The sequence below is a fragment of the Pungitius pungitius genome, chromosome 1, assembly GCF_949316345.1.
Source record: "Pungitius pungitius chromosome 1, fPunPun2.1, whole genome shotgun sequence".
NCBI lineage: Eukaryota > Metazoa > Chordata > Actinopteri > Perciformes > Gasterosteidae > Pungitius > Pungitius pungitius.
This window is the reverse complement of record NC_084900.1, coordinates 5,579,392-5,601,142: the sequence shown is the minus strand read 5'-3', so window position 1 is coordinate 5,601,142 and position 21,751 is coordinate 5,579,392. Positions and strand designations below refer to the sequence as shown.

Here is a 21,751-nt window from a genome sequence, read left to right as displayed (position 1 = left end):
TTTGTATTTCTAATTAAGTAAAGCTTTTTTTATTCAACCAGGAAAATGTGCAGTGGTCGAGTAAATTTATTTGTGTTAGTGTCCACCCCAAAGCACGCTGGGCCAAAGTAAGGACCTTGTAATTATCAAGAAGACAAATACTAATATGAGGATTATTACATTTTATCTAGTTCAGTTAATCCTGACTTGTGTGGACATTAAAAGCTGTACATTTTGAATATGAAGTTGTAACTAATTTATCATATTAATTGTAACTGAATTGGAAGATGAAGAAAATATGAACACAGAAACTTCCGTATTAATACAGTTAGAACAGCAGTGATGACAACAACAATACTAACAGTGCAGAAATTAAATTGTAATCACTTGAGGCTTAAAAACACAAAATATGTGACGTAATGTCTTGACACACGGTTTGACGGGGGTAAATGTCGTTTAGGGTAATTGTTGTTGTGTCGGGTTTTCTCTTCGCGCATCCGCACACATCCGGTCGAGTAGTCAGGAATCCGGATGTAGCAGGCCGAAGATATTCCTCTTGACGCTCCTGCGTGGTCTTCGATTGATCCTGCCAAGACCGGAAGTGTCCGGGATCCTGCTCCCTCTCTCTCTCTCTCTCTCCCCCCCCCCCCCCTGCTGCTCTACACAAATTGTTCCTTCGCAGACGGGAGACACCGACGCAGCGTACATTTTTGCGTGCTACCCAGTCTGCGCCGGTTCTCCCGACGGCGCTCGTCTTCTTTCGGCGTCGCTCCTGCGTCGTTTAAATGAAACGTTAGCGCCGCATCACCACGGAGCATGCGCGGTCGGGACGCGTAATTACTGGCAAACTAACACGAGAATAGCTGGATTTTTTTTTGTGTGTGTGTGCTAATAATACGGAGGTGCTAATGGACGTATATTTTTGTGGGTCTACGCCATCAACGTGAGCGCCTCCCTGGACACGGTAGAGGATTAGGTTACTGCTGGCGGATTATTTTATTGGCCTCCTCCTTGTCACGCCCGAGTCTTTAGTGATCCCTTCCTCTTTTTTTTTTGTTTGCAATTAGGAGAAGTCCAAAGCCAGGTAAGCGATTGTACTCGATGACAATAACCTTGTGGTTGCCTTAAACATGCCAAACTTGCTCTCTTCGCTAAAGCCAAATGTACGCGCAATAGAACCAATAACGGAAGATTTTTTATATTTTCTAACAATGTAGAGGGGAATTACCCCCCCCCCCCCCTCCTCCTCCTCCTCCTCCTCTCCCGCTGCTTTAACAGGAGGACGCAGTTTCGTGGCCTAACACACATCTTGCACGCGCCTGCTACGCAAGGCTGCGTGGATTTTGGCCCCCTACACGCTTAAAATGTGTTTTGACAACAGTGAATCATTAGTTCGATGGCGTGTACAGTTCCTGCTTGGATCAGCAGCTCTGACTCCCCCCGCCCCCCCCTCCTCGGTGCCACGGCATGTTTTGGTTTCAGGCGGATCGTGCCCTTTTGTGTTCAGGGCTGTCAGACAGTCTGTATGAAAGAATTCTCATGCTGCTTTGACCCTTTTCTTCTCTCCAGCTGAAAGGTGCTAGGGATTTGTGGGAGCGAGCTGTAGCAGAGCTGAATTTGGATTTTTTTTTTTTTTTTTATGGGGCTGAAAGCCACATCCAAAGTTCATTTGTCCAGCTGTGTAGGAGTGAAAAAAAGACTTCAAAAAGCCTCTTCTAACTTTGGCGTATTTTTTTTTGCTGTTAATCAAAACACAAAACAAAGTAAAATAAATTTTGATTATTGAACACTTTTTCAGAAAAGCAGAAGTCGAAAAGAAATGATTCAGGCCCAATTTTATTTACTTTTTTGCTTGTTTGTCAACTTGGTCCCTTCAAACCCTGTTTTCTTTTATTTATGTTTTTATATCAATCTTTTTTTAATCTTCAAGCAGTTTTGTGGTTATTACAGACAATTAAACCATCTGCGATTCGGGCGGTAAAGGAACCGGAGAATGTCATTCAAGCTAATTTTCTTTTCTCGATAATTAGCTAAATACAATTAACCCCCCTTGTTGGAGATGAATTCAAAGTCGTTGTCATAGAAAGTACCGCTCGTGTCTTCGGCCCGACTGCGCCGCGTAATTTTATATTTTCTTTTTTCTCCTGTTTTTGCGTCCACAGACATGTCTTTCCGGCGCGGTGTGGTCAGGCAGAGCAAGTTCCGCCACGTCTTCGCGCAGGCGTGGAAAGCCGAGCACTGCATCGACGACGTCCGGGTGTCCCGGGTGACCTGGGACAGCGGCCTCTGCGCCGTCAACCCCAAATTCATCGCCGTCATCATCGAGGCCGGCGGAGGAGGGTCCTTCCTCGTCGTCCCCATCAGCAAGGTTCAGCCGCCCGCACACGCGCACACACACTAAATTTATAAAAGCTTCTATCTTGCAGAGGTGTCGTGATCTTGACTTTTTCTCCCACAGAGTGGCAGGATCGATCAGGCGTGTCCCACGGTGTGCGGACATGCAGCACCGGTGCTGGAAATCCAGTGGTCTCCTCATGACGACAACATCATTGCAAGTGCCTCCGAGGACTGTACAGTGAAGGTTGGTTAACACAGGCGTTATTAGGCGTTTTTTAAAAAAAAATTTATCAGTTATTTTGTCTCCCTGAGAAAAGTTGCATAAACTAGGTTGCAACCACTGCAAAAAATGAAAGAAAGAAAAAAGCAAGCCTCTATTTAGTTGAGTGTTGTTGGTAATATGTTTTTCTAGTTACAACTCAACACTTTCCTGAGAGCGGAAACCAGGATAAAAGGAAAGAACGTTTCTCTAAACCAAAAGCTGCTACATGCGTAAAACAAAGCCGCATGAATGAATGAATGCGTCTGTGCGTGCTGTGGTTGAAGGTGTGGCAGATCCCAGACGGGGGCCTGACCAGCCCGATGACTGAGGCCATTGTGATCCTGGAGGGCCACAGTAAGAGAGTGGGAATCCTGGCCTGGCACCCAACCGCCTTCAATATCCTTTTGACTGCAGGTAACGTCACTCGTCCCCCCCCCCCCTCCCGCCCCCAGAAAAAAAAGTACCACGATTGGACGCTGGAAGAGCAATCTGGTTTGTTTGTTGTTTTGCATAATTTGCATAAAGAAGAGAGGGGTTGTGAATCCACGTCGGAGGAAGAAGAGTTTTATATTTCTAATGTAAATCAACTTTGCCTCACAACACACGTCCCTGTTTCCCTGTTAGCAAATATTGACCATGACTACAACAACATGATGTAGGTTATGTTGATTTCCCGTGCTCTTTTTTGTGCTTTGACACAAAGACATTTGGGGATAAAGGATCCACATGGAACGGAACCAAAGTCACAAGACCCCAAATCTCTTTAAATCGACATTCCTGCATTAATGCACTTAACGCGCATCCCGTGTCTCTTTCTCCCCCTCCGCAAGGCTGCGATAATGTGATCTGCGTGTGGAACGTGGGCACGGGGGAGCTGCTGTACCAGCTGAGCGACGCCCACCCCGACCTCATTTACAGCGTCTGCTGGAACAAGGACGGCAGCGCCGTCTGCACCGTCTGCAAGGACAAGGCTCTGCGTGTCATCGACCCGCGGCGGGGCACCGTCCTCAAGGTCACAGACGCCGCCGCATGAGGACGGATGCTGGTTCTTTCCCAGTGGTTTCACTGTTGTTGTTGTTGTTTACCCAGGTGAGGGAGAAGGTCCACGACGGCACCAGGCCAATGAGAGCCGTGTTCCTCTCTGACGGGAAGATCCTCACCACAGGCTTCAGCCGCATGAGCGAGAGGCAGATGGCCCTGTGGGATCCTGTGAGTCTTTTTTGCATGATTCGGGGGGCGGGGTCAATGCAGGAAGTGGTGTACCATGTTGTGGTATTTATAGGTGATTAGCTTGCGTGTTAAGGTTTTGTCTTAAGTCGAAAAAAGGTCAGAGCTCGTCGAAAACCAGCGGATATCCTTCCAAATGTGTCTGTCTCTTTTCAAATGATTAGAGCAGGTTGTTTTCATACATTGTTTGGGATACTGAGAGACCGTGAGGTCACACTGACCCTTTTCAACACAAAAATACTTTTTTTTCCTGTGATCTCGCGTTCCCAAAAAACGGGACATCAACCGTAATGCCGAAGACTTGCAGGGAATGTTTGGATCCTAAACTATGTCGCTGAACTTCAGACGTTTGGCTCGGTTGTCCCGCATCCATGCTTTGTGTGGCTAGATGAATGCGCGCATTGTGCGCATGCGATCACAGTTCTTATTTTTTGCGCTTTTTCAACAGAAGGATCTCTCTGAGCCGATGGCCGTGCAGGAGATGGATACAAGTAATGGGGTCCTTTTACCCTTCTATGACCCCGACACAAACATGGTCTACCTGTGCGGAAAGGTGGGCCCAAAGGATTGTGTTCATTTTTTTCCAATCATTTTTGTCTCCGTCGTCTTAATTTGTCGTCTTAATTCATGCGCTGGCTTCCAGGGGGACTGCACCATCCGGTATTTTGAAGTGACAGACGAATCCCCGTATGTTCACTTCCTCAGCCTGTACAGCAGCAAGGAGCCCCAGAGGGGGGGCGGCTTTCTCGGCAAAAGAGGCGTCGATGTCAACAAGTGTGAAATTGCCAGGTAAATATGTTATTATTCTTTTCATTGGTTAATATTTTGAAACGTCTGCCAGTTTAGTTATATATCTTGCATGTTGTCATTCAGATAAAAAAGTAACCGTATCCTATTTATTGTCAGTCCAGCCAAACCTCATGTTTATTAATCCACAGCTGAAAATAATCCCGTTTGAGGAATGTTTGCTTTAAAACTACAATGAACAGCTTTCGTATGAAGTTACTGAGCCTTCACTTAAAAACATAACTTTGAGTCAGTTCTCCTGTGTGTATTTTTAAGGTATGATTGGTCTGGAATAGGGACAAAGCATTGAAATACATGGGTTCTTGTAGACTAGGACAGCCTTGCGCCTTTTAGTCAGAATCCTGACTTCCTGGTCTTCTGTAGGTTCTACAAACTGCATGAAAGGAAAGTGGAACCCATCTCTATGACCGTACCACGGAAGGTAAGCCACGCACCGCATTTAATAAGAACAATTGACGCGACTTACTATTTTTTTAAAGGAAGTGAAAGCGCGTAAACGCCACTTCTCCGTCTGCGTCTGCCCCCCCCCGCCCCCCCCTCCGCAGTCGGATCTGTTCCAGGGCGACCTCTACCCGGACACGGCCGGCTCCGAGCCGGCCCTCCTGGCCGACGAGTGGATCGCCGGGCAGGACGCGGCGCCCCTGCTGGTCTCCCTGAGCGGCGGCTACTCGGCCCCCCCGTCCAAGCACAGGGACACCCTGCGGAGCAAACCCAAGCTGGTCACGCAGGACTCCGGGAGCGGGGCCGCCCCGCCGGCGCCGGCCGGCAACGAGCCGGAGGAGGAGGTGGCGCCGCATCGAGTGGCCGCGAGGGAGACGGACGGAAACGGCGAGAGGCCGAAGAGGGAGGCGAGTGGACGGGCCGAGGCGCGTTGATCGCGACCCCAAAAAGGGGGCTCTGGGTGGGGTTTTTTATTTTTTATTCTGACTTTTCTTCTCGCGCCTCTCCTTCTTTCAGGAGGAGCTGCTGAACGAGCTGTTGGCGGAAATGAAGGCCCTGCGCGCCGTCGTCGTCGCCCAGAGCCAGAGAATAGAGGTGCTGGAGACCCAGCTGGCCCGGATCGAGGACGGCGACGTGTGAGCCGCCGCCGCCGCCGCAGAGCCACTGCATTGGGAAGGGCGCACTCGCTGGAGCCACAGACTTTAGCCTTACTAGAATCAACGGTACCTTAAGCTGTGTGAGTGGAGGAATGTAGTGCAGGGGTAGCGGCCCGTCCCGTGGAGCGCAGGGGGGCTCACAGCCAGGTCCAATATTGTAACGTGAAGACGAGACCACTGATTATTTCTGTGATTAGGTTGCGAGGTTGCGAGCGGGGCGTCGTCTTCGTAGAGTGAATTCTTACAGTTTTTTTGTTTTTGTTTGTTTTTTTCCAAATGAAGGAGTTGTTTGGTCGTCCATGTAGTGCAACTTTGAGCTTTGCTAAATCCCCCCACACTATTATTGAAGGGCTTTGAAGGTGTTGCAATTGGAAAAAATGCCTCCTTGTTAATGCACAAAGTAGTGATTAATACAATTGTATTGAAGTTATTGAAGGCTGACCTCGTATAGCAAAGCAAACAAGGACCAACCCGGATTTTCTTCATTTCTCTAAAGGACTAAATCATTTCTCTTAAAAAGACTAAATATAACCATTAGGGCTATTTAATCAAGTAGTTTAAAGCTGCTAAACTGTGATGTCATTACCGGCCCCCAACTGTTATTCATCGTGTGACTTATGCCTTGTTTTACTGCTTCATCGTAGGGCGCCATGCGTACACTTAACCTTTGGGGAGGCATCGTGGTGCACAAATGATCGCTGGCGAGAGCTTAGCTGAATATTTGCGTGTCGTAGTTCTTGTGGTCGTCTTAGAAAAGGTAGCACTTTTTCAAAATGTTTTTATTATTTACCTAATGTTATCTGGAGCGAAAGTGCGGCCTCTCGCGGGCGTTTACGTGGTATGACGAGGCGCCGCATTCGCCCGGCATCCAATCATTTGAAACACGCCTCTTTCCGTCTGTCAACACGGGCAAAAACAAAGCGCTATCTTGTATCCCCAGTTTTCCTGCGAGCTGTAAGCTAAAATTAGGTGTTGAGTGAACGAGGCCTAAATTGTGCTGTGTACAATACATGCAAAATGTGTACAATACATGCAAAATGTATACAATACATGCAAAATGTATTGTATACGGTCTTTTAACGGCAGTTCAGAGAAGAGGAAGTTACTGTAAAACGAGGGGCGTTTTTTTGTGTTTCCTTTCCGTCGGTCAATGATCGCAATGGTACATTCCACATCGAGACCCTTATTACTTACTTTATGTTTCTTTATGCACTGACCTCACAACACTAACTGTAAAACCAGTAGCAGATTTAATGAGACGACATTGTGAAGAAAATAATAAAACCTGCATTTCCTCTTTTTGTATTAAAAGAAATGTTCTGATCATGATCACGTTTTTGTGTTGTTGTTTTTTTTGGTGATAATTACTCAGGTCAAACCTCGGATTGGATACAATCCAACATCTTGAGCGTGTTCGCTGTGGGCAAAGCAACTGCTACGTGCTCCAATTAAATAGACATATGGACACACACACACACACACTCAAAACAACACCCTCACAACGTCTCACATTTTGTTTTGACTTTTATCCTCCATTGTCTCATTTCATAATATTTGAGAATTATTAAAGGAACTATATTTCACTTTCATTAATAGTGCTGCTATTGGCTTTGTAAATCGGTTTCCTCGTATTGCTGACGTAGGGCAGCAGTGCATTGCACCCAATATATCACGCACAAAAAAAGAGGTATCGAATTAAAAGGGACATGAATTCTACTCGTGTGTGCATAGTTCATATGAATCCTGGCGGCTTGCTAAACAAACCAGAGCAGGAAGTGGTCGTCTTGTTTCACATTAAGAAAGCTGTGCTCTTTGCTTTCTTACCTCAAAAAGGTTTTTTTTTTTTTTCTTTTTTTTTTTCGTAAGTACAAAAGACTTTGTACTCTGTATCTTTAGTTCTTGGGTTGTCTTGGACTCTCATAATGAATGCTTTGAATGCTGTTGTACAGTCTTTGGTGCAAAATACATGAATTCAATTTTTAAAAGTAAAGCATTTGACACGATTGAAATGTGTGAAAGAAAATAAACGACATGTATCAAGTATTCATTTCCTGTTGATGAATTTTAGTCCGTAACTAGGAGGGAAATGTTTTTAAGTATGTTTGATATATGCTGCGTAAAGACATCTGCGAACTGAAAGGAAATTGCTTCCTCTTTCCATAAATAATATACAATTCTTATCTGTCCTCTTCAACCACACCTTGTTCATTTTGTATTTACTGTTTCCTCCACCCCCTTTGCATCCTTCAAAGGGTTGCAGCATCAGCCCCTTTCTCACTCACTCACTCACTCACTCACTCTCTCACACACACAAACACACACACACACACACACGTTGTCACACAGTTCCAAAGTGCTCTGAATTAAACAAGTCAGCCTCCTCGCAGCATTCGACATCTCAAACGTTATCTTCGGCTCACAAACGCAGGTAAGGGCTTCTAAAAATATTTTTGACTTATTTTGAACATTATTTTAACTCGCTTTTGGTGCACACCTTTCTCTTCTCTGTTACAAATAAGAGCACTAAATCCTGAGTTTAAGTTTGAATATTTAACTTAACGTTTTAAATGGTTGTATTACGCCCTGTGCTCCTTTCCCATTTCTATTTTCTTGCATCGATCGTGATCTCGCGACCCTCTTGACTGGTCTCCAGGAGTCAAATCAACCATGACTTAAAAAAAAAAAATGTTCCACCCATGGCAGGCTGACTGATTCTGTTCAAATATCGACAGGAAACCAGCAAGCGCTGCGAGCGGCCTGCTCGCTTCCTGCCACCGCAGACAACGCAGCCGGCTTACAGTGACATGAGAAAAAGGCCATACACACTTCCTCTCACTCCTGCAGTGTACGTTTCCATATTGCAATTACGACGGTGCTGTAGTTGTGTCAGGAGCAGGTGAAGAGGGACTCGTTTGATGTTAAATTTGGCAGCTTCTGCAGCCCCGCACGGCTTGTTAAAGCAGTAATGTTGGCATTTCTCTGGGGATTTGAACCTTCAATGCCAGAGCAATTTAAATGAATGGTCAATCTTTCCTGTGAAGTGATCTGATGGTTTATCTGGAGGCATAATTTCAATTTTTTTCCCTTTTTTTTCTAGTTCCTGAGTTTAAACCCAAGCAATGGACCTTCTGATGAGAACTTCACAACTGCTTTAAAGTACAAGGACTTTGACTTCTACATTCTGCCTCTGACGTCAAGCCTTTACTCTGAGAAGGTAAAACACATCTCTAAATGTCTCCCGTTTCAGTTTTGTGGGGTCTACAGCTTGATCGAAAGCGACCTAGCAGGTGATTGAGACAGATTTCAAACAGGACATGGTTCACCTGCTTTATATTATATATAACTGTGGTGAAATGGAAATCCAGAAATTTACATTTGCTGGCATCGTCTAATCTGACATAGTAGGCCACTGTCTTATAGGACAAAACATTAAAATATTACTACAACAAACAGCTCTGGACAAAAACTAAAGTGTGAATAATTTCAATTTCCTGGTTAGCAATGGTGATGTGTGGCCATGGTAACCCTTTTGTCTCTCTCTCCCCCCCCCCCCCCTCTCTCTCTTTTTCTTCACTTCAGGCATGGCTGAAGCACACACAACTGTGATCATCCTTTCATTGTGTTTCATATGCCTACTTTTGCTGCTGTTCTTCTCGTACAAGAAGTTGAACAGGGAGGCCGAGGGAGAATACACCGTGCGCCGCCTGGTGTATAAGGACGGAGGGGTCAGGGACCGGGCGAGAGCCGCGTCGTTGGCCCTGGGCACACGTCTCGGGGTGCGGCTGTGGCCCCGAAGCGACACTGATGAGGATGGAGAGGAGATGGAGGAGGTCGAAGATGAGGAGGCTCGGTTGGAGGAGAGCGGTAGCCAGCTGAGTGAGAGCGAGGGAGACGACCGGGACGACGACGACGAGGAGGAGGAGCAGAGTAGCGCGGCAAAGGAAGAGGAAGGCGGCGGACATCGCAGCTCAAGCTCCGAGAGTTCGGAGGCCGGGGAGCGAGACGGGATAGCGGATCAGGGGGGAGCAGCAGGCGAGACGGGGGAGAAAGTGGGAGGTGGGGAATTCAAAGGTGAGGCAAGTGGGGGCGCCGGAGTCTTGATAGATCTGAAGAAGTTCTCTGGAAGTGCCATCTGGTCTGAGGAAGAGGGAGGTGGGTGCATGCTCAGTGATGTGACTGCACTGTGAGAACAGAATAACATGAAATATCAAATGCAAGGGCGGCTTCGGAAGTAGCAGCCTACTCAGGTCTTGAGTCCAAGTGTCCTTCTTTAGATGTTAAAGGTCTAAATGATGTTCCACACTTCCGTAAAAAAAAAAAAAAGTGTTTGATGGATGGAGACAGTTTTGATATGCAGGAGAACAATGTATTGCAATTTGAATGTGTATAAGTCTTTACCTGTAAAACTTTTCAAATCAACTCATTTGTTTTCTGTAACTTTAAATGTCCCATTTACATGACAATAAAAACTGACTGTGCTTGTATCCTTCTTCTTGATATAATTTTTTGAGCTCAAGTATTGATAAGTTAATTGATTGATCTATCCACATAAGTATTGATAAATAAATTGATCTGAATTAATCTGAATTAATCTATCCACAGAAGATGAATTGCATATGTTAACGAATGATGCCATGAAATGAATATACAGTAGGGACACTTTAAACTCAGAATTATTCCCAAGCATGTAACGTATATTTGACCTGCTTTGCTATATAATTAATGTGTCTTAATGATTTTCTTAGTAAAACGTAGTTCCTTTCTATTTGGACATGAATGTACTATAAATTACCAATTATGCGCTGTGTGATGATCAGTGGGGATGTAGCTCAGTGGTAGAGCGCGTGCTTCGCATGTATGAGGTCCCGGGTTCAATCCCCGGCATCTCCATTCTTTTTCCGTGTTTTCCATTTGAGTTTAGCTATACTGCATAACCTATCACAGCATAATTTAAGCGTTTTTAAAAGGTTATTTCAATAGAAACGAACACAAAAAAATGTCCACGCAGTTCGTGTTGCGAACATCGTGCGCGTACGCTGTAACGTGTTCGTGATTGGTCAGCCGGGCTCGGCTCCGATCGGAGATCTCCGAGGAGCGTAAGAGTGGGAGTGTTCACGCACGATTGTGTCTAACATTTATTTTTTCACCGGCCAAATCATCGTCAGTGATGGGGGAGAACCACCTCAATGGAGACATTATGGATTAACCAATAATTACCCCAGACAAAGTAAACATACCGGATGCAGTGACACGATACCAAAGCAATTATGTAACCACAAATCCGAGATTTCACCTCGAGACCGAAGACGTTCTTACAGGGACAAGGTGGACCATTAGGCTACAAATACACCCAAACTGGTCCGTGATTTGACTGGACACACTGGAGCCCGTACAACGCGGTAAATATTTCAATCATTTGCTTTGGGGAATGTGATCCTCCCTTACCGAATGCACAAATCTAGTGAAAAGAAGAAAAAAAACAATTAAAAAAAAATAAGTGCAACCTTTCTGTCACGGAAATCTAACGTTACTTTTACGGTTGTGCCGCCGTGAGCTACCCAAGTTGCATTTTCTCCTCTCACCCTAACTTGACTGTGCCGGAGAAATGATTTCAGCAGACGTCACTCATCTGCATAGGGAGTAAAATGCAACCATCCTGCATCAAGCTCCTCACGAAACCCGAAACGCACTCCGCCACCTCGCCGTGTGATTAAAGGACCTCCTAATTGCTGCGTAAACGAAACTACAAACATGGAAGGTACAGTTTGCATGTCGTGTCCCGGTGGGTGGAAGAAAAAAAAAAAAAAACAACAAACAAATAAATATATATATAGTTCTATTCACAGATAGGAAAAACACATCTGGCTTACAAACTGTCCAAGATGGATGCAGCGCCGCTGTGCGCAGGGATGCGCGGCGGAGCGGCAGCAGGTTGCCTTTAAACGCCCGATCAATCCTCGCGGTTATTGCCCAACGTTTGCACATACGTCTTGTCGCCTTTTATGTAACACATATATATATATATATGCTGTGTTTATTTTTTATTTTTTGCAGGAGTAGGATGTTACTAGCATCCGCCGTGTTGGTATGGGAATGGCTGAACGAGCACGGACGCTGGCGGCCCTACAGCCCGGCTGTCTGTCATCACATCGAGGCAGTCATCCGGAGCGACCCGCGGTGTGGTAGTGTCGTCCTCGGCCAGGTGGACTCTCGCCTCTCGCCCTACATCATCGACCTGCATTCCATGCACCAGTTCCGACAAGACACAGGTGAGACACGCGCGCACGCACGCACGCACGCACGCTCGATCTCTCGCGCGCACACACGGGGCGGTAGTGTTGTGGCGGTGTAGCCGGGCCCTGAGGTGGAGGCCTGATTTTTTTTTTTTGTATTATTGTTATGTTTATTCTGCTCCAGAAAAATGTTTGCTTGTAAAGTGGATTTCCATTTTCTGCAGCAATGACTATGGCATCCTTTTGATTTTTAAATATCGTTGTCGTCTCCCCATAGCTGACACCTCTCCTGTATGTGACATTTCATCCAGCGGTGAGGGACGGACGCTGTCTGTGATTCTGAAAGCTGGTCGAAGTGCCGTTAGAGCATTCGTGTGAGCGACCGGCCCACAGGCCACAGAGCTATCCGCTCTCTCTTTTTCTTTTTCTTCGCCGTCATCAGCACCACCGTCTCATATAACAGACTACGGGCGCTGCAAATCATCTATTGCAAGTCAAAGCGTCACAACAGAATAAGAGAGGGAGAGGGAGAGAGAGAGAGAGAGAGGCGAGCTGAGCGGTAAGACAAAGCAGGGAGTTGTCAGTTGTCGGGCGCCTTACTTTGGCAGAGAACCTAACATTCCCCCCCCCCCCCCCCCCCCTCTCGCTCCCTCGCTCTCTCGCTCTCTCTAAACATTGGCTGACAAAAGCCTTTGTGAAGTTCGTTTTCCAAATCCCAGCAGAAGCTGAGCTAGGGGGGGGGGGGAGGCGGGCAGGCAGGGTGCCCCAGTCTATAGGAGACAGGGAGGAGGAGGAGGAGAAGAGGAGGGGAGAGGAGGGAGGGAGGGAGAAGGGTGGGGGAGAGTTTCGTGAGTCTGAGGTCATTGATGAAACGGGGTCGATGGGAGCAGGTCTCATGAATGAGCTCCCTTGTTGTCTTCGGAAATGTGTAAACCAAGCAAACTGTACGCCCTAAATTCCAATTTATGTTTAGTATCAACTGTTTTTACGGGGGGGGGGGGTTGTCACATATGAGATTATTTCTGTTTATTTCCACAGAGGTTTTTCAATTCTCGGTTGGAAGTGCACCAGGGAAATATACATACGTAAGGTGCCTTTTGTGCATTTGTGCCTTGGGAACCCAAAAAGCTTTCACCTCCCACTTGTAGATTCCAACTCACTCGCTTCCACAAATCTTTGGGCCCCCACCTTTCCGAGGTTTCAGACGCAGGGTTTGACGTGCAAAAGGCTTTACAGTATGCGGAGGCCTCTGTCGACACTCTCCGGACGCCCTGGGAAAGCAAACACGGCCAGCCTTTTCGGGGTCGGATCGCGGGCCTGCCAGCCAATCACAGTGGAGAACCCCGTGTGCCGTTACCAGGGGCAACCTGTTTACCCGAATTCTTTGCGAGCGAGCAAACACAAACACGTTGAGTTTTTTTTTACCGGCCCCGCCTTCGTTTTCTCACCTCCTATCAAAACGGGACTTTGTGGAAAGCCTCGTCAACTCACACATCCACGGGTCCAATGCAAAAAGGACTGAATGGCAGAACAGATGTGGCACTTTTCAAAGAATAATTCCTCATTTCCTGCTGTTCAAACCCCCCCCCCCTGCCTCAGGTACCCTTCGACCGGTACGACGTAGCTTCTACGACCCCACCTCGGCGCCGGGCCAGGGCTGGCTGTGGGAGTGGGAGAACGACGCCGGCAGCTGGACGGCGTACGACACGGAGGTGGGCATCGCCATCCAGGCAGCGCGCGACCGCCAGCAGCCCTGGCTGGACCTGGCGCCGCTGGGCTTCTGCTACCTCATTGACTTCGAAAGCATGACCCAGATCAACGGGCAGACGCAGCGCTGCCGACGCATCCAGCGCCGCGCCGACCTGGCCTACCCGCTGGTGTCCGGGCCCCTGCCCAAGTCCCACCACGCCTGGGGGCCCATGTCCATGCCCAGCCACGGGGGACTGCTCGGCGTGGACGTGTCCGGCGCCGGCATGGGGGTCCGGATGAGCGGCGGCGGCGGCGGCGGTGGCGGCGGCGGGACCGGCAATGGGAGCGCGTACCCCAGCGGGGCACTCCCGGCCTCGGCCATCACCTCCCTGGGACAGCCCTGCGCCTGTCAGCAGTGCATGCTGGTGCTTAGCGTCAAGGCGGGCGCCATGTCCGCCCACACTCTGGGTCGGAGGCCCCCGCAGACCAAGCCGCCCAGCCCCAAAATCAGCAGTTACCCCGTGCCGGGCGGGTCGTATTCCTTGACCCTCCCGCGACCTCCCTCCCTGTCACGGTCCTATTCCCCCAACAGGACGTCCGTAGTTGGGGCGACGGGTGGCTTCGGCGTCGGCGGCATGGGCGGCGGCCCAGGGGGCGTCAGTTTCGGGGGCGGCGGCGGCGCCAGCCTCGGTTACGGAGGAGGCTTCCCCCACTCGCTCTCCCTCCTCAACTCGGCCACCGGCGCCCTCTCCATCTCCTCCGCCCGGCCCCCTCCTCCGCCACTCCCCCCTCTCCCGCCGCCCCCTCCGCCTCCCTCCACCGCCCTCTCGTCCGCCGGCGCTGCCGCTGCCGCCGCCGCCACCACCGCCTCCCCCCCGCCTCCCTCCTCCTCATCCTCCCTGTCTGCGCCCTGCTCCGCCCCCGCGGCCCCCGCTCCGGGCCCGCCACTCATCTCTACGGCTGCCTCCACCTGCACGCCGTCGCCTTCGGCCCGCGTCCTGGGCCCAGTGTCTTCGTCCGGCGCCGCTGCCTGCGCGGCCCCTCTGCCGCCCCGGTCCAGCCTGGCGGGGCTGAGCCGACCTGCGCTGCAGCGCATAGCCATGGCCCAGTCGCGTGCCCTCATCGCCTCTGGGTGAGTACACGTCCGCTGTAGTATAGTTCAATCTGAGAATACAATAACCTTTATTAACAAATCAGAGAGAAAAGAGGAGGGGAATAAAATCATCAACAGCATAGAAGCTGCGTGTCTGTGTTTGAGGGCCAGTTCGGTTTCACTCATTGTCTCACGTGGGACGGGACGCTCCAGAGGACGTCCTCGCAGGCACCGCGTCCCTCACCAATATCTCACCACGTGGAACCAAACGAGACCGACCAATACCCGGAAACGTAAGACAAGCCAGACAGGCCTCCATAATTGGTTCGAAGTGTCCTTTTGTGTGTGTCAGCACTGTGTGGGGTTGGTTACCGTAGCAACCAGTGTGGACCAGGGGCTTTGCTTCACAAAGGTTCACTGAGAATATCCTAATGACTTAGGATTGAATAAAACCTCCCGTTTTAAACGTGTAACACGCTGCGGGTTTTTATTTAGCAAACCACATCTGGCGCCGGGGTGTAACATCTGTCCCCGTTGATGCGGAAAGCACAATATCCCAAAGAGGAAATGGAGGTTTTCAGATGTCGTCTTCGGGGGCTTTTAGTCTTAGTTCGATGAGGATCGTTTCTTCAGCCTACGCAATGTGTCAAATGTCTTGTGTGTCGGATTATGGCCATTGGTATTTTGACAACTTTTAGATGTCTTTCTGCAGAAGGAGATTTTTTAACGTCCTTTAAACGTGTCTAGAGCCACAACATGTGATCATCCCCGACAGATTTGCTGCTGCCTCACTTTTTAAACTCCTCGTGAGCAACCTCGAAGTTTTAGCGACAGATTCCAATTATAGCCGTTCTTTTTATAACGTTTCTGACAGCAGCGTTTCAGGGTTTGCTCTAGATTTCCCTTGTTATGAGGTTGCCTCAAATAAAACGTACAGGAAATCAAGCAATCCGGCACATCCTGCACGGAGCTATTGGTGTATTGTGGCTCCTGGAAAAGAAATAAAATGGTGAGGAGAATATTCCTGCTCCTGTGATCTGCCTTTTTTTTCATAAGGCTTCATTCCCAATGTGATACGAGTCCCAAAACATGTGTGCGGCTGACGTATAATGACAATGGTCATCTTCGCTTCTCTGCTAGGTTGCTATTTTATCGGCTTCCAGAGTGCCGGCTTGTATGTATTTTTTTTTATCGTATACCTTCGGTTGGTAGCACTTCAGTAGCACTCGGTGTGCCACTTACTTACTTATAGCACTTTGTAGTCCGGCTTTTGTTGAAGAAGTTCTACTTATGGTAAGTTGCTTTGGCGGAAAGCATCGGCTGAATTGAAATTTAATGATATAGAAAACAACACATTATAATAAAAAAAGAAAGAAAAGAAAATGCATTTTCGAGGTGTAACATTTGTCGCCGTTATGTCCCTGCGAGAGTTTGCCTGAAGTGAAACGGAGCAGATGGTTTTCCGATCGAGGTGTTAAACCTGGTTCCTGCAAGCGAGTCAGCGTAACACAACGTGTGTGTGTGTGTGTGTGTGTGTTGGTCCATGCTGGAGTGTTTGCATCATCCAGCGTTGCAGATGGAGGTTTGGCTCTAATGATCACATGACCAATGGACACTTGCGTCCTGCGCTTTTCCTCCACCTTCCTTCTTAACCCTTTTCATCAAATGACACGCAGGCAGTCGTTTTTTACCACAACGCAATCTTTAACCTTGAAATGATACGCTACAGTGTTAACTCGATTCATTTAGAAAAACAAAATACATAGGTGGCGAAAGACGCAGTCAAACATTTCTTGGAAAAGTATTTTTACATTTTTTTGTATTTATTTATGTATATTATCCCCTTGCAAAATTAGGAGGAGAGAAAAAAGCCCCCCCACACACACACACACACATACAATAAAAATAATCAAAACACATATCCAAGGTAGAGGGTAGGCTCTTTATTAAGATAAATGTATTGATGCAAATACCTTCACTAGTGATTCCAGGAGCAAAGGCCCCTAAAACACATCAAGTCGAGCTCTTCTATGTGGTGACCTTTGATCCACAGGAGCTGCAGGCTGCAGCCATGACAGCAAAAGAGATCCCAGTGAGGTCAGAGGTCAGGTTCTGTGGACGGCTTTGTTCCACACAGAGTATTGAAATCATCCTGCCCCCTGCGTGACGTGGTTACTGACAGGTAAATCCACCCTGTGACGCTTCTCTGGCCCAGAGTTTAGCCAACAGATGGAAACGGGTGGATTATCCCTGTGAAAGGAGGAAAGACACCTGAGAGCGGCTCACAATAGAGAGAGAGACCGACAGACAGACAGACAGACAGACAGGGACGGACGGAGGGATGTCACCTGTAAAAAAAAAAACACTGCTGGAAAATCTTGTAAAAAAATAATGACCATTATCAGAATTGGCACAACGTAAGTACGTAATGACTGGATAGTGTGGTGACGGTTAATCGTGCGTTTGTGTGTCTTTGCCATACGGTATTGCAGTGGCCTCCCTGAACCGCTTCGTCGCGTGATTTGAAGTAGTCCGAAATGTGCCGCTGCCTTCAGCTTTGTGGAGCTTCACACTCTGAGGTCCTCGGCAGGGGCTACTGGTACATGTGTTAATAATGTTATGGTATTTAATAATTATTTAACTATCCAGCATCGTATTAGGAGGGAAACATTAAGTACATTTAAGACGGGAGCAATAGTTTGACGACGTCTTCCTCTCTGAGGCCCTGCTGCCACGCAGAGCTAAATATGGTTTTTGCTGTGCCACGTGCCACGTGTCGATAATGCCGCCGTACACACGATCCCAATCTTAAACCTTGCATACCAGGAAGTCCCACCTGGTAATTATAGGACAGTCGCGATGAGCAGCGTCTGTTTGTGTCTCTGCATGACTCGGCAAAAGCTCCTGAAGCAGGAATATTCTCCGTGTCATCCCACCTGTCTACGTGTGACTCATCCGATGTCTGCCCCCTCAGCGTAGTGCAGTCGGGTAGATTCAAACGTTTTGTGTTCCCCATTTTTTTCAGAGTGCCAACTGTTCCAGTGAAGAACCTGAATGGATCAAGTCCTGTGCACCCTGCCCTGGCAGGTAAATGAATTCACACGACCTCGTTATTTATTAGACAGCGCGGTTAATGATATTCAGCCACAAATGCAAACCCACTAACCCGACCTCTCGGGTAGGGTATGGTTAATCAATACCCCTCTGGACGAACAGCCTCTCGCGAGAGCGGCGTAAACCCTCAAATAATAGTGGCTAACACGCCCCCTCTGCTGGACGCACCCAGGCATTACAGGCATCCTGATGAGCGCCGCAGGACTTCCTGTCTGCCTGACCCGCCCTCCCAAGCTGGTGCTCCACCCTCCCCCCGTCAGCAAGAGTGACATCAAGCCCGTGCCCGGTCTGGGCCACTGCTGTCGCAAAACCACCAAGAAGCAGGCCCGCAAAGGTGGGTCTGACGGTTAAAGTGCTTTATGCCTTTTAGCCGATATCGCGTGCGTTCCGGTCACAAAAGGAGCCTCTTATTTACAGTTTCTGTCTCGTAGGAAAGACCCCTGAGGAGGTGGTGAAGAGGTACCTTCAGAAAGTCCGCAACCCCCCAGAGGAGGTGAATTCACCTTTTTAGTATGATTTTTTTTTTCTATTCATTCTGGTGGTTTTGAAAAGACCAAATTGCCCGTTTTCCATCCCAGGACTGCACCATCTGCATGGAGGCCCTCGCCGGGCCATCGGGCTACAAGGGCCCCGGCGTGGGGGGCATCTCCCGGGCCGAGTCGGTGGGCCGCCTCGCACAGTGCGGCCACCAGTACCACCTCCAATGCCTCGTCGCCATGTACAACAACGGCAACAAGGACGGCAGCCTGCAGTGTCCCACCTGCAAGACCATCTACGGGGTCAAGACCGGCAACCAGCCCCCGGGCAAGATGGAGTACCACGTCATCCCGCACTCGCTACCAGGCCACCCGGACTGCAAAACCATCCGTATCATTTATAACATCCCTCCTGGCATCCAGGTAAAGTCCCGCGGTACCGCCCCGATGCGGTGTGGGATTTCGCTTTGGACGACGTGATGAACTTTTCTCTCGCCTTTTTCAGGGCCCAGAGCACCCGAACCCGGGCAAACCGTTCACCGCCCGCGGGTTCCCGAGGCACTGCTACCTCCCTGACAGCGAGAAGGGACGCAAGGTAAGATGAGAACCCGTCTCCCCAGTCAAACCCCCCCCCCCCCCCGCCGGTTTGGGTGGGATTTGTGTGATGACACGTCGCGTCGCGTCTCCCTTCCTTTCGTCTCTCCCTCTAGGTTCTGAGGCTCCTCCTGGTGGCGTGGGACCGCCGGCTCATTTTCTCCGTGGGTACGTCCAGCACCACCGGCGAGTCGGACACGGTCATCTGGAACGAGGTGCACCACAAGACGGAGTTCGGCTCCAACCTGACGGGCCACGGCTACCCGGACCCCGGCCACCTGGACAACGTGCTGGAGGAGCTGAAGGCTCAGGGCATCACGGAGGAGGAGTGCCTGCCCAGAGACTGAGCGGAACGGAGACGGAAACGCGCAATCCCGGGACAAATCCACCCACTTTTATTTATTTTTTTTTAGTGTCTGCTGGGGGAAAAAAAAAACATGAACTGAGAGGACTTTAACCAACAAGAACGGACAACAACTTAAAAAAAAAAAAAAACTCTTTCCGGGAGCGTCGGTAAAAGCTGAGAAATGGAATGTCTCCCCGTGACTGCATGAGTCAGTTTTGACACATGGGAAAAGTTTTTTTTTTTTTCTCCCAATGCAGTAACAGTGTCAAGATCGACAGATGTTGTTCAGTGAGACCACTGTGCAACGTACGAGTCAGTGTTAGATATACAAAAAAAAACCCCAACAACTTTCATTTATACTGTGAGACTTCATTTCAAGAATGTAACAACGTGAGTTTTGCTGAATTGGTCGTGTGTTTAGCGATGCTGCTGCTGCTGCTGCTGCTGCTGCTACTGCTACGTGGGAACTGAGAAGAGGTTCAACCGAAAAGGAGGGACGTCTGTAAGCTGTTTCGCGTGTGAAGTCCACAAGCAGAACAAACTTTGTCATTGCAGATGAATATTTCAAACGTATAACTGGATATCTGAGCATGAATATTTGCTGACCTCTAGTGGTACTTTTCCAGAACTACATTCCTGTTTAGGTTTGATTGACATTTTATTGTATTGTTGTATATTATGAATACTTGATATCTGACATTGTTTCCATTCTATCATTTTAAAAATATTTTAATTAGACATTTTGTTTTGTATGTTTTTAGTTTTTTTTTGCGTTGTCTTCAGGTGTGTGTGTGGGGGTGGGGGGGGGGGGGAGTTAAGAGATAAGCTGCTGGTGTACCACAGTTTGCCTGACACAATCAGAATCAGAACCATTTATTGCCAAGTACGTTGCACACACCAGGATTTGTTTCTCGTCAGGATGGTGCAAACAATTAACATACATAGTCATAAATAGACAAACAAAAGTGCAAAAAAAAGAGAATAATGTTCTAGTTTAAAATAAAGTGACCACTGTATTAGATATTAACCATAAAATAAAGACTAGAAAGGATGTTCAAAAAATGTCCTTGTGACATAATAGAGTTGTTGATGGGGGGGGGGTTGAGAGTCATAGGACCCCTGTTGAGTGGGGGGGAGGGGGGGGGGGGGTTGAGAGTCATAGGACCCCTGTTGAGTGGGGGGAGGGGGGGGTTGAGAGTCATAGGACCCCTGTTGAGTGGGGGGAGGGGGGTGGCTGATGGTCCGGAGCTGGTTGATGGACCCGTGGGGAATGGAGCTATACGACTGTCGCATTGTCCTGCAAATTCGACAGTAGAACTGGTTCAGCTCGTCTGCCGGCCGACCGTCGTCCAAGGAGTGTGTGTGTGTGTGTCTGTCTGTGTGTGTGTGGTGGTGGGGGGGGGTTAGGCTTGTAATTGGTGATTTTGTCTGAGACCTTTCCAGACCGTAGCAGAGTCACTTTATGAGAACGGATTGTGGAGCCTCTCGCAGCAGCACAGTTGTTTAGCGCGTCTTCGCCACCTTGCCAAAATGTTTGCCTCTCAATGAAGGTCCTTGTCCCCGCCCCCTGAATGCCTGTTCTTTATGCAAACGTATACCAGCCCCCCCCCCTTTCTTTAACAGTATTTTGTATTAGATTAGTTCACAAACTGACATTCCTTAGATGTTCCCGCCCTCAAATCATGAGGCGCATTCAATAGCTTTCTATGTCTTCTTGTAATCTGCGTTATAGGAAAGGCTACAATGGATTACACCCCCCCCCCCCCGGTCCCCCTCCCCAGCAGGAGTAAATACCCCAAAAAGCTAGGATTGGACTTCTTGCCTGAGCTCAGACTTGCACAGAGCTTTCTACTTAGTATCAAAATGAACCGGACAGCTTGCACCTCCTGTATCGTTGCGTAGGACACACACCAGCCTCAAATGCGCTACATTACAAAACTAAACGTGCTCGTCATTTGTTTTCATTGACATCCGTAGTTTTTAACCGTGAGCTGGTGCAGAAGACTATCTCTCGTTTGTGGATCCAGCTTTGGCCAAAGTGGTCCAGTTAGTTTGCATTCGGTCCCGTGTGGACCGGGTTTATTATGACGTACAATAGACGAGATGTTCGACATGTGTTGACATACTAACGTAGGCCGACATCAATAGCATTTATACTTTATGATGATGACTTACTGTATGCACTGTACTTTATGTATTTGTTTTATGTGCACAAATTTGCATTAAACGTTTTTCTAAGGTTCAAAGAGAACTTTAATCTGGTTTACTCCTTCATTTCATGTGAGAGGTTTATCAGTCCACACACTGTATGTGCCATATTTTATTACATTACTAATCAGAGCATTAATATATCAGTTGGTAATGTAAAGAAAGATAAAATGGAATAATGTCTACCATAGTTTCTTAAATCAATAGTATAATTTTAATAATTTTCAAACCACCTGTACGTTTAGTTTAAGCTTTTGTATATATTTTCAAAGATTAAACATGTTGCATT

The 21,751-nt window shown here is 48.2% G+C and overlaps 3 protein-coding genes and 1 non-coding gene across 7 annotated transcripts; all 4 read left to right on the top strand.

Annotated features, from left to right (window-relative positions):
- Positions 1 to 612: 612 nt before the first annotated feature.
- Positions 613 to 7,038, top strand: coro1b (coronin, actin binding protein, 1B). 2 transcript variants are annotated; one of them, XM_037479581.2, is made up of 11 exons: positions 613 to 1,063; positions 2,142 to 2,347; positions 2,438 to 2,560; positions 2,863 to 2,992; positions 3,409 to 3,590; positions 3,668 to 3,787; positions 4,257 to 4,358; positions 4,449 to 4,594; positions 4,976 to 5,033; positions 5,158 to 5,460; positions 5,570 to 7,038. In XM_037479581.2, the coding sequence occupies exons 2-11, from the start codon at positions 2,144 to 2,146 to the stop codon at positions 5,690 to 5,692; spliced, it is 1,491 nt and encodes a 496-aa protein (XP_037335478.1). In that variant the 5' UTR covers positions 613 to 1,063; positions 2,142 to 2,143; the 3' UTR covers positions 5,693 to 7,038. The 2 variants fall into 2 exon arrangements, with proteins under 2 accessions (XP_037335478.1, XP_037335477.1); XM_037479580.2 differs by having other exon boundaries at positions 615 to 1,063; positions 4,254 to 4,358.
- Positions 7,039 to 8,584: 1,546 nt separating this feature from the next.
- Positions 8,585 to 10,193, top strand: si:ch211-119e14.1 (retrotransposon-like protein 1). The gene is made up of 3 exons (XM_062560870.1): positions 8,585 to 8,605; positions 8,807 to 8,923; positions 9,289 to 10,193. The coding sequence occupies exon 3, from the start codon at positions 9,291 to 9,293 to the stop codon at positions 9,894 to 9,896; it is 606 nt and encodes a 201-aa protein (XP_062416854.1). The 5' UTR covers positions 8,585 to 8,605; positions 8,807 to 8,923; positions 9,289 to 9,290; the 3' UTR covers positions 9,897 to 10,193.
- A 334-nt stretch (positions 10,194 to 10,527) lies between these two features.
- trnaa-cgc (transfer RNA alanine (anticodon CGC)) lies at positions 10,528 to 10,599 on the top strand. Its single transcript has one exon. It is a non-coding gene; the product is annotated as a tRNA-Ala (tRNA).
- A 185-nt stretch (positions 10,600 to 10,784) lies between these two features.
- dtx4a (deltex 4, E3 ubiquitin ligase a) lies at positions 10,785 to 19,982 on the top strand. Of its 3 annotated transcripts, none has more exons than XM_037479576.2 (9): positions 10,785 to 11,108; positions 11,764 to 11,978; positions 13,542 to 14,763; positions 17,750 to 17,811; positions 18,011 to 18,172; positions 18,270 to 18,331; positions 18,417 to 18,737; positions 18,820 to 18,909; positions 19,025 to 19,982. In XM_037479576.2, exons 2-9 carry the CDS (start codon positions 11,771 to 11,773, stop codon positions 19,253 to 19,255), a joined length of 2,358 nt encoding a protein of 785 aa, XP_037335473.2. In that variant the 5' UTR covers positions 10,785 to 11,108; positions 11,764 to 11,770; the 3' UTR covers positions 19,256 to 19,982. The 3 variants fall into 3 exon arrangements, with proteins under 3 accessions (XP_037335473.2, XP_037335472.2, XP_037335474.2); XM_037479575.2 differs by having other exon boundaries at positions 10,785 to 11,467; XM_037479577.2 differs by lacking the exon at positions 10,785 to 11,108 and adding an exon at positions 11,474 to 11,640.
- The last annotated feature ends 1,769 nt before the right edge of the window (positions 19,983 to 21,751 follow it).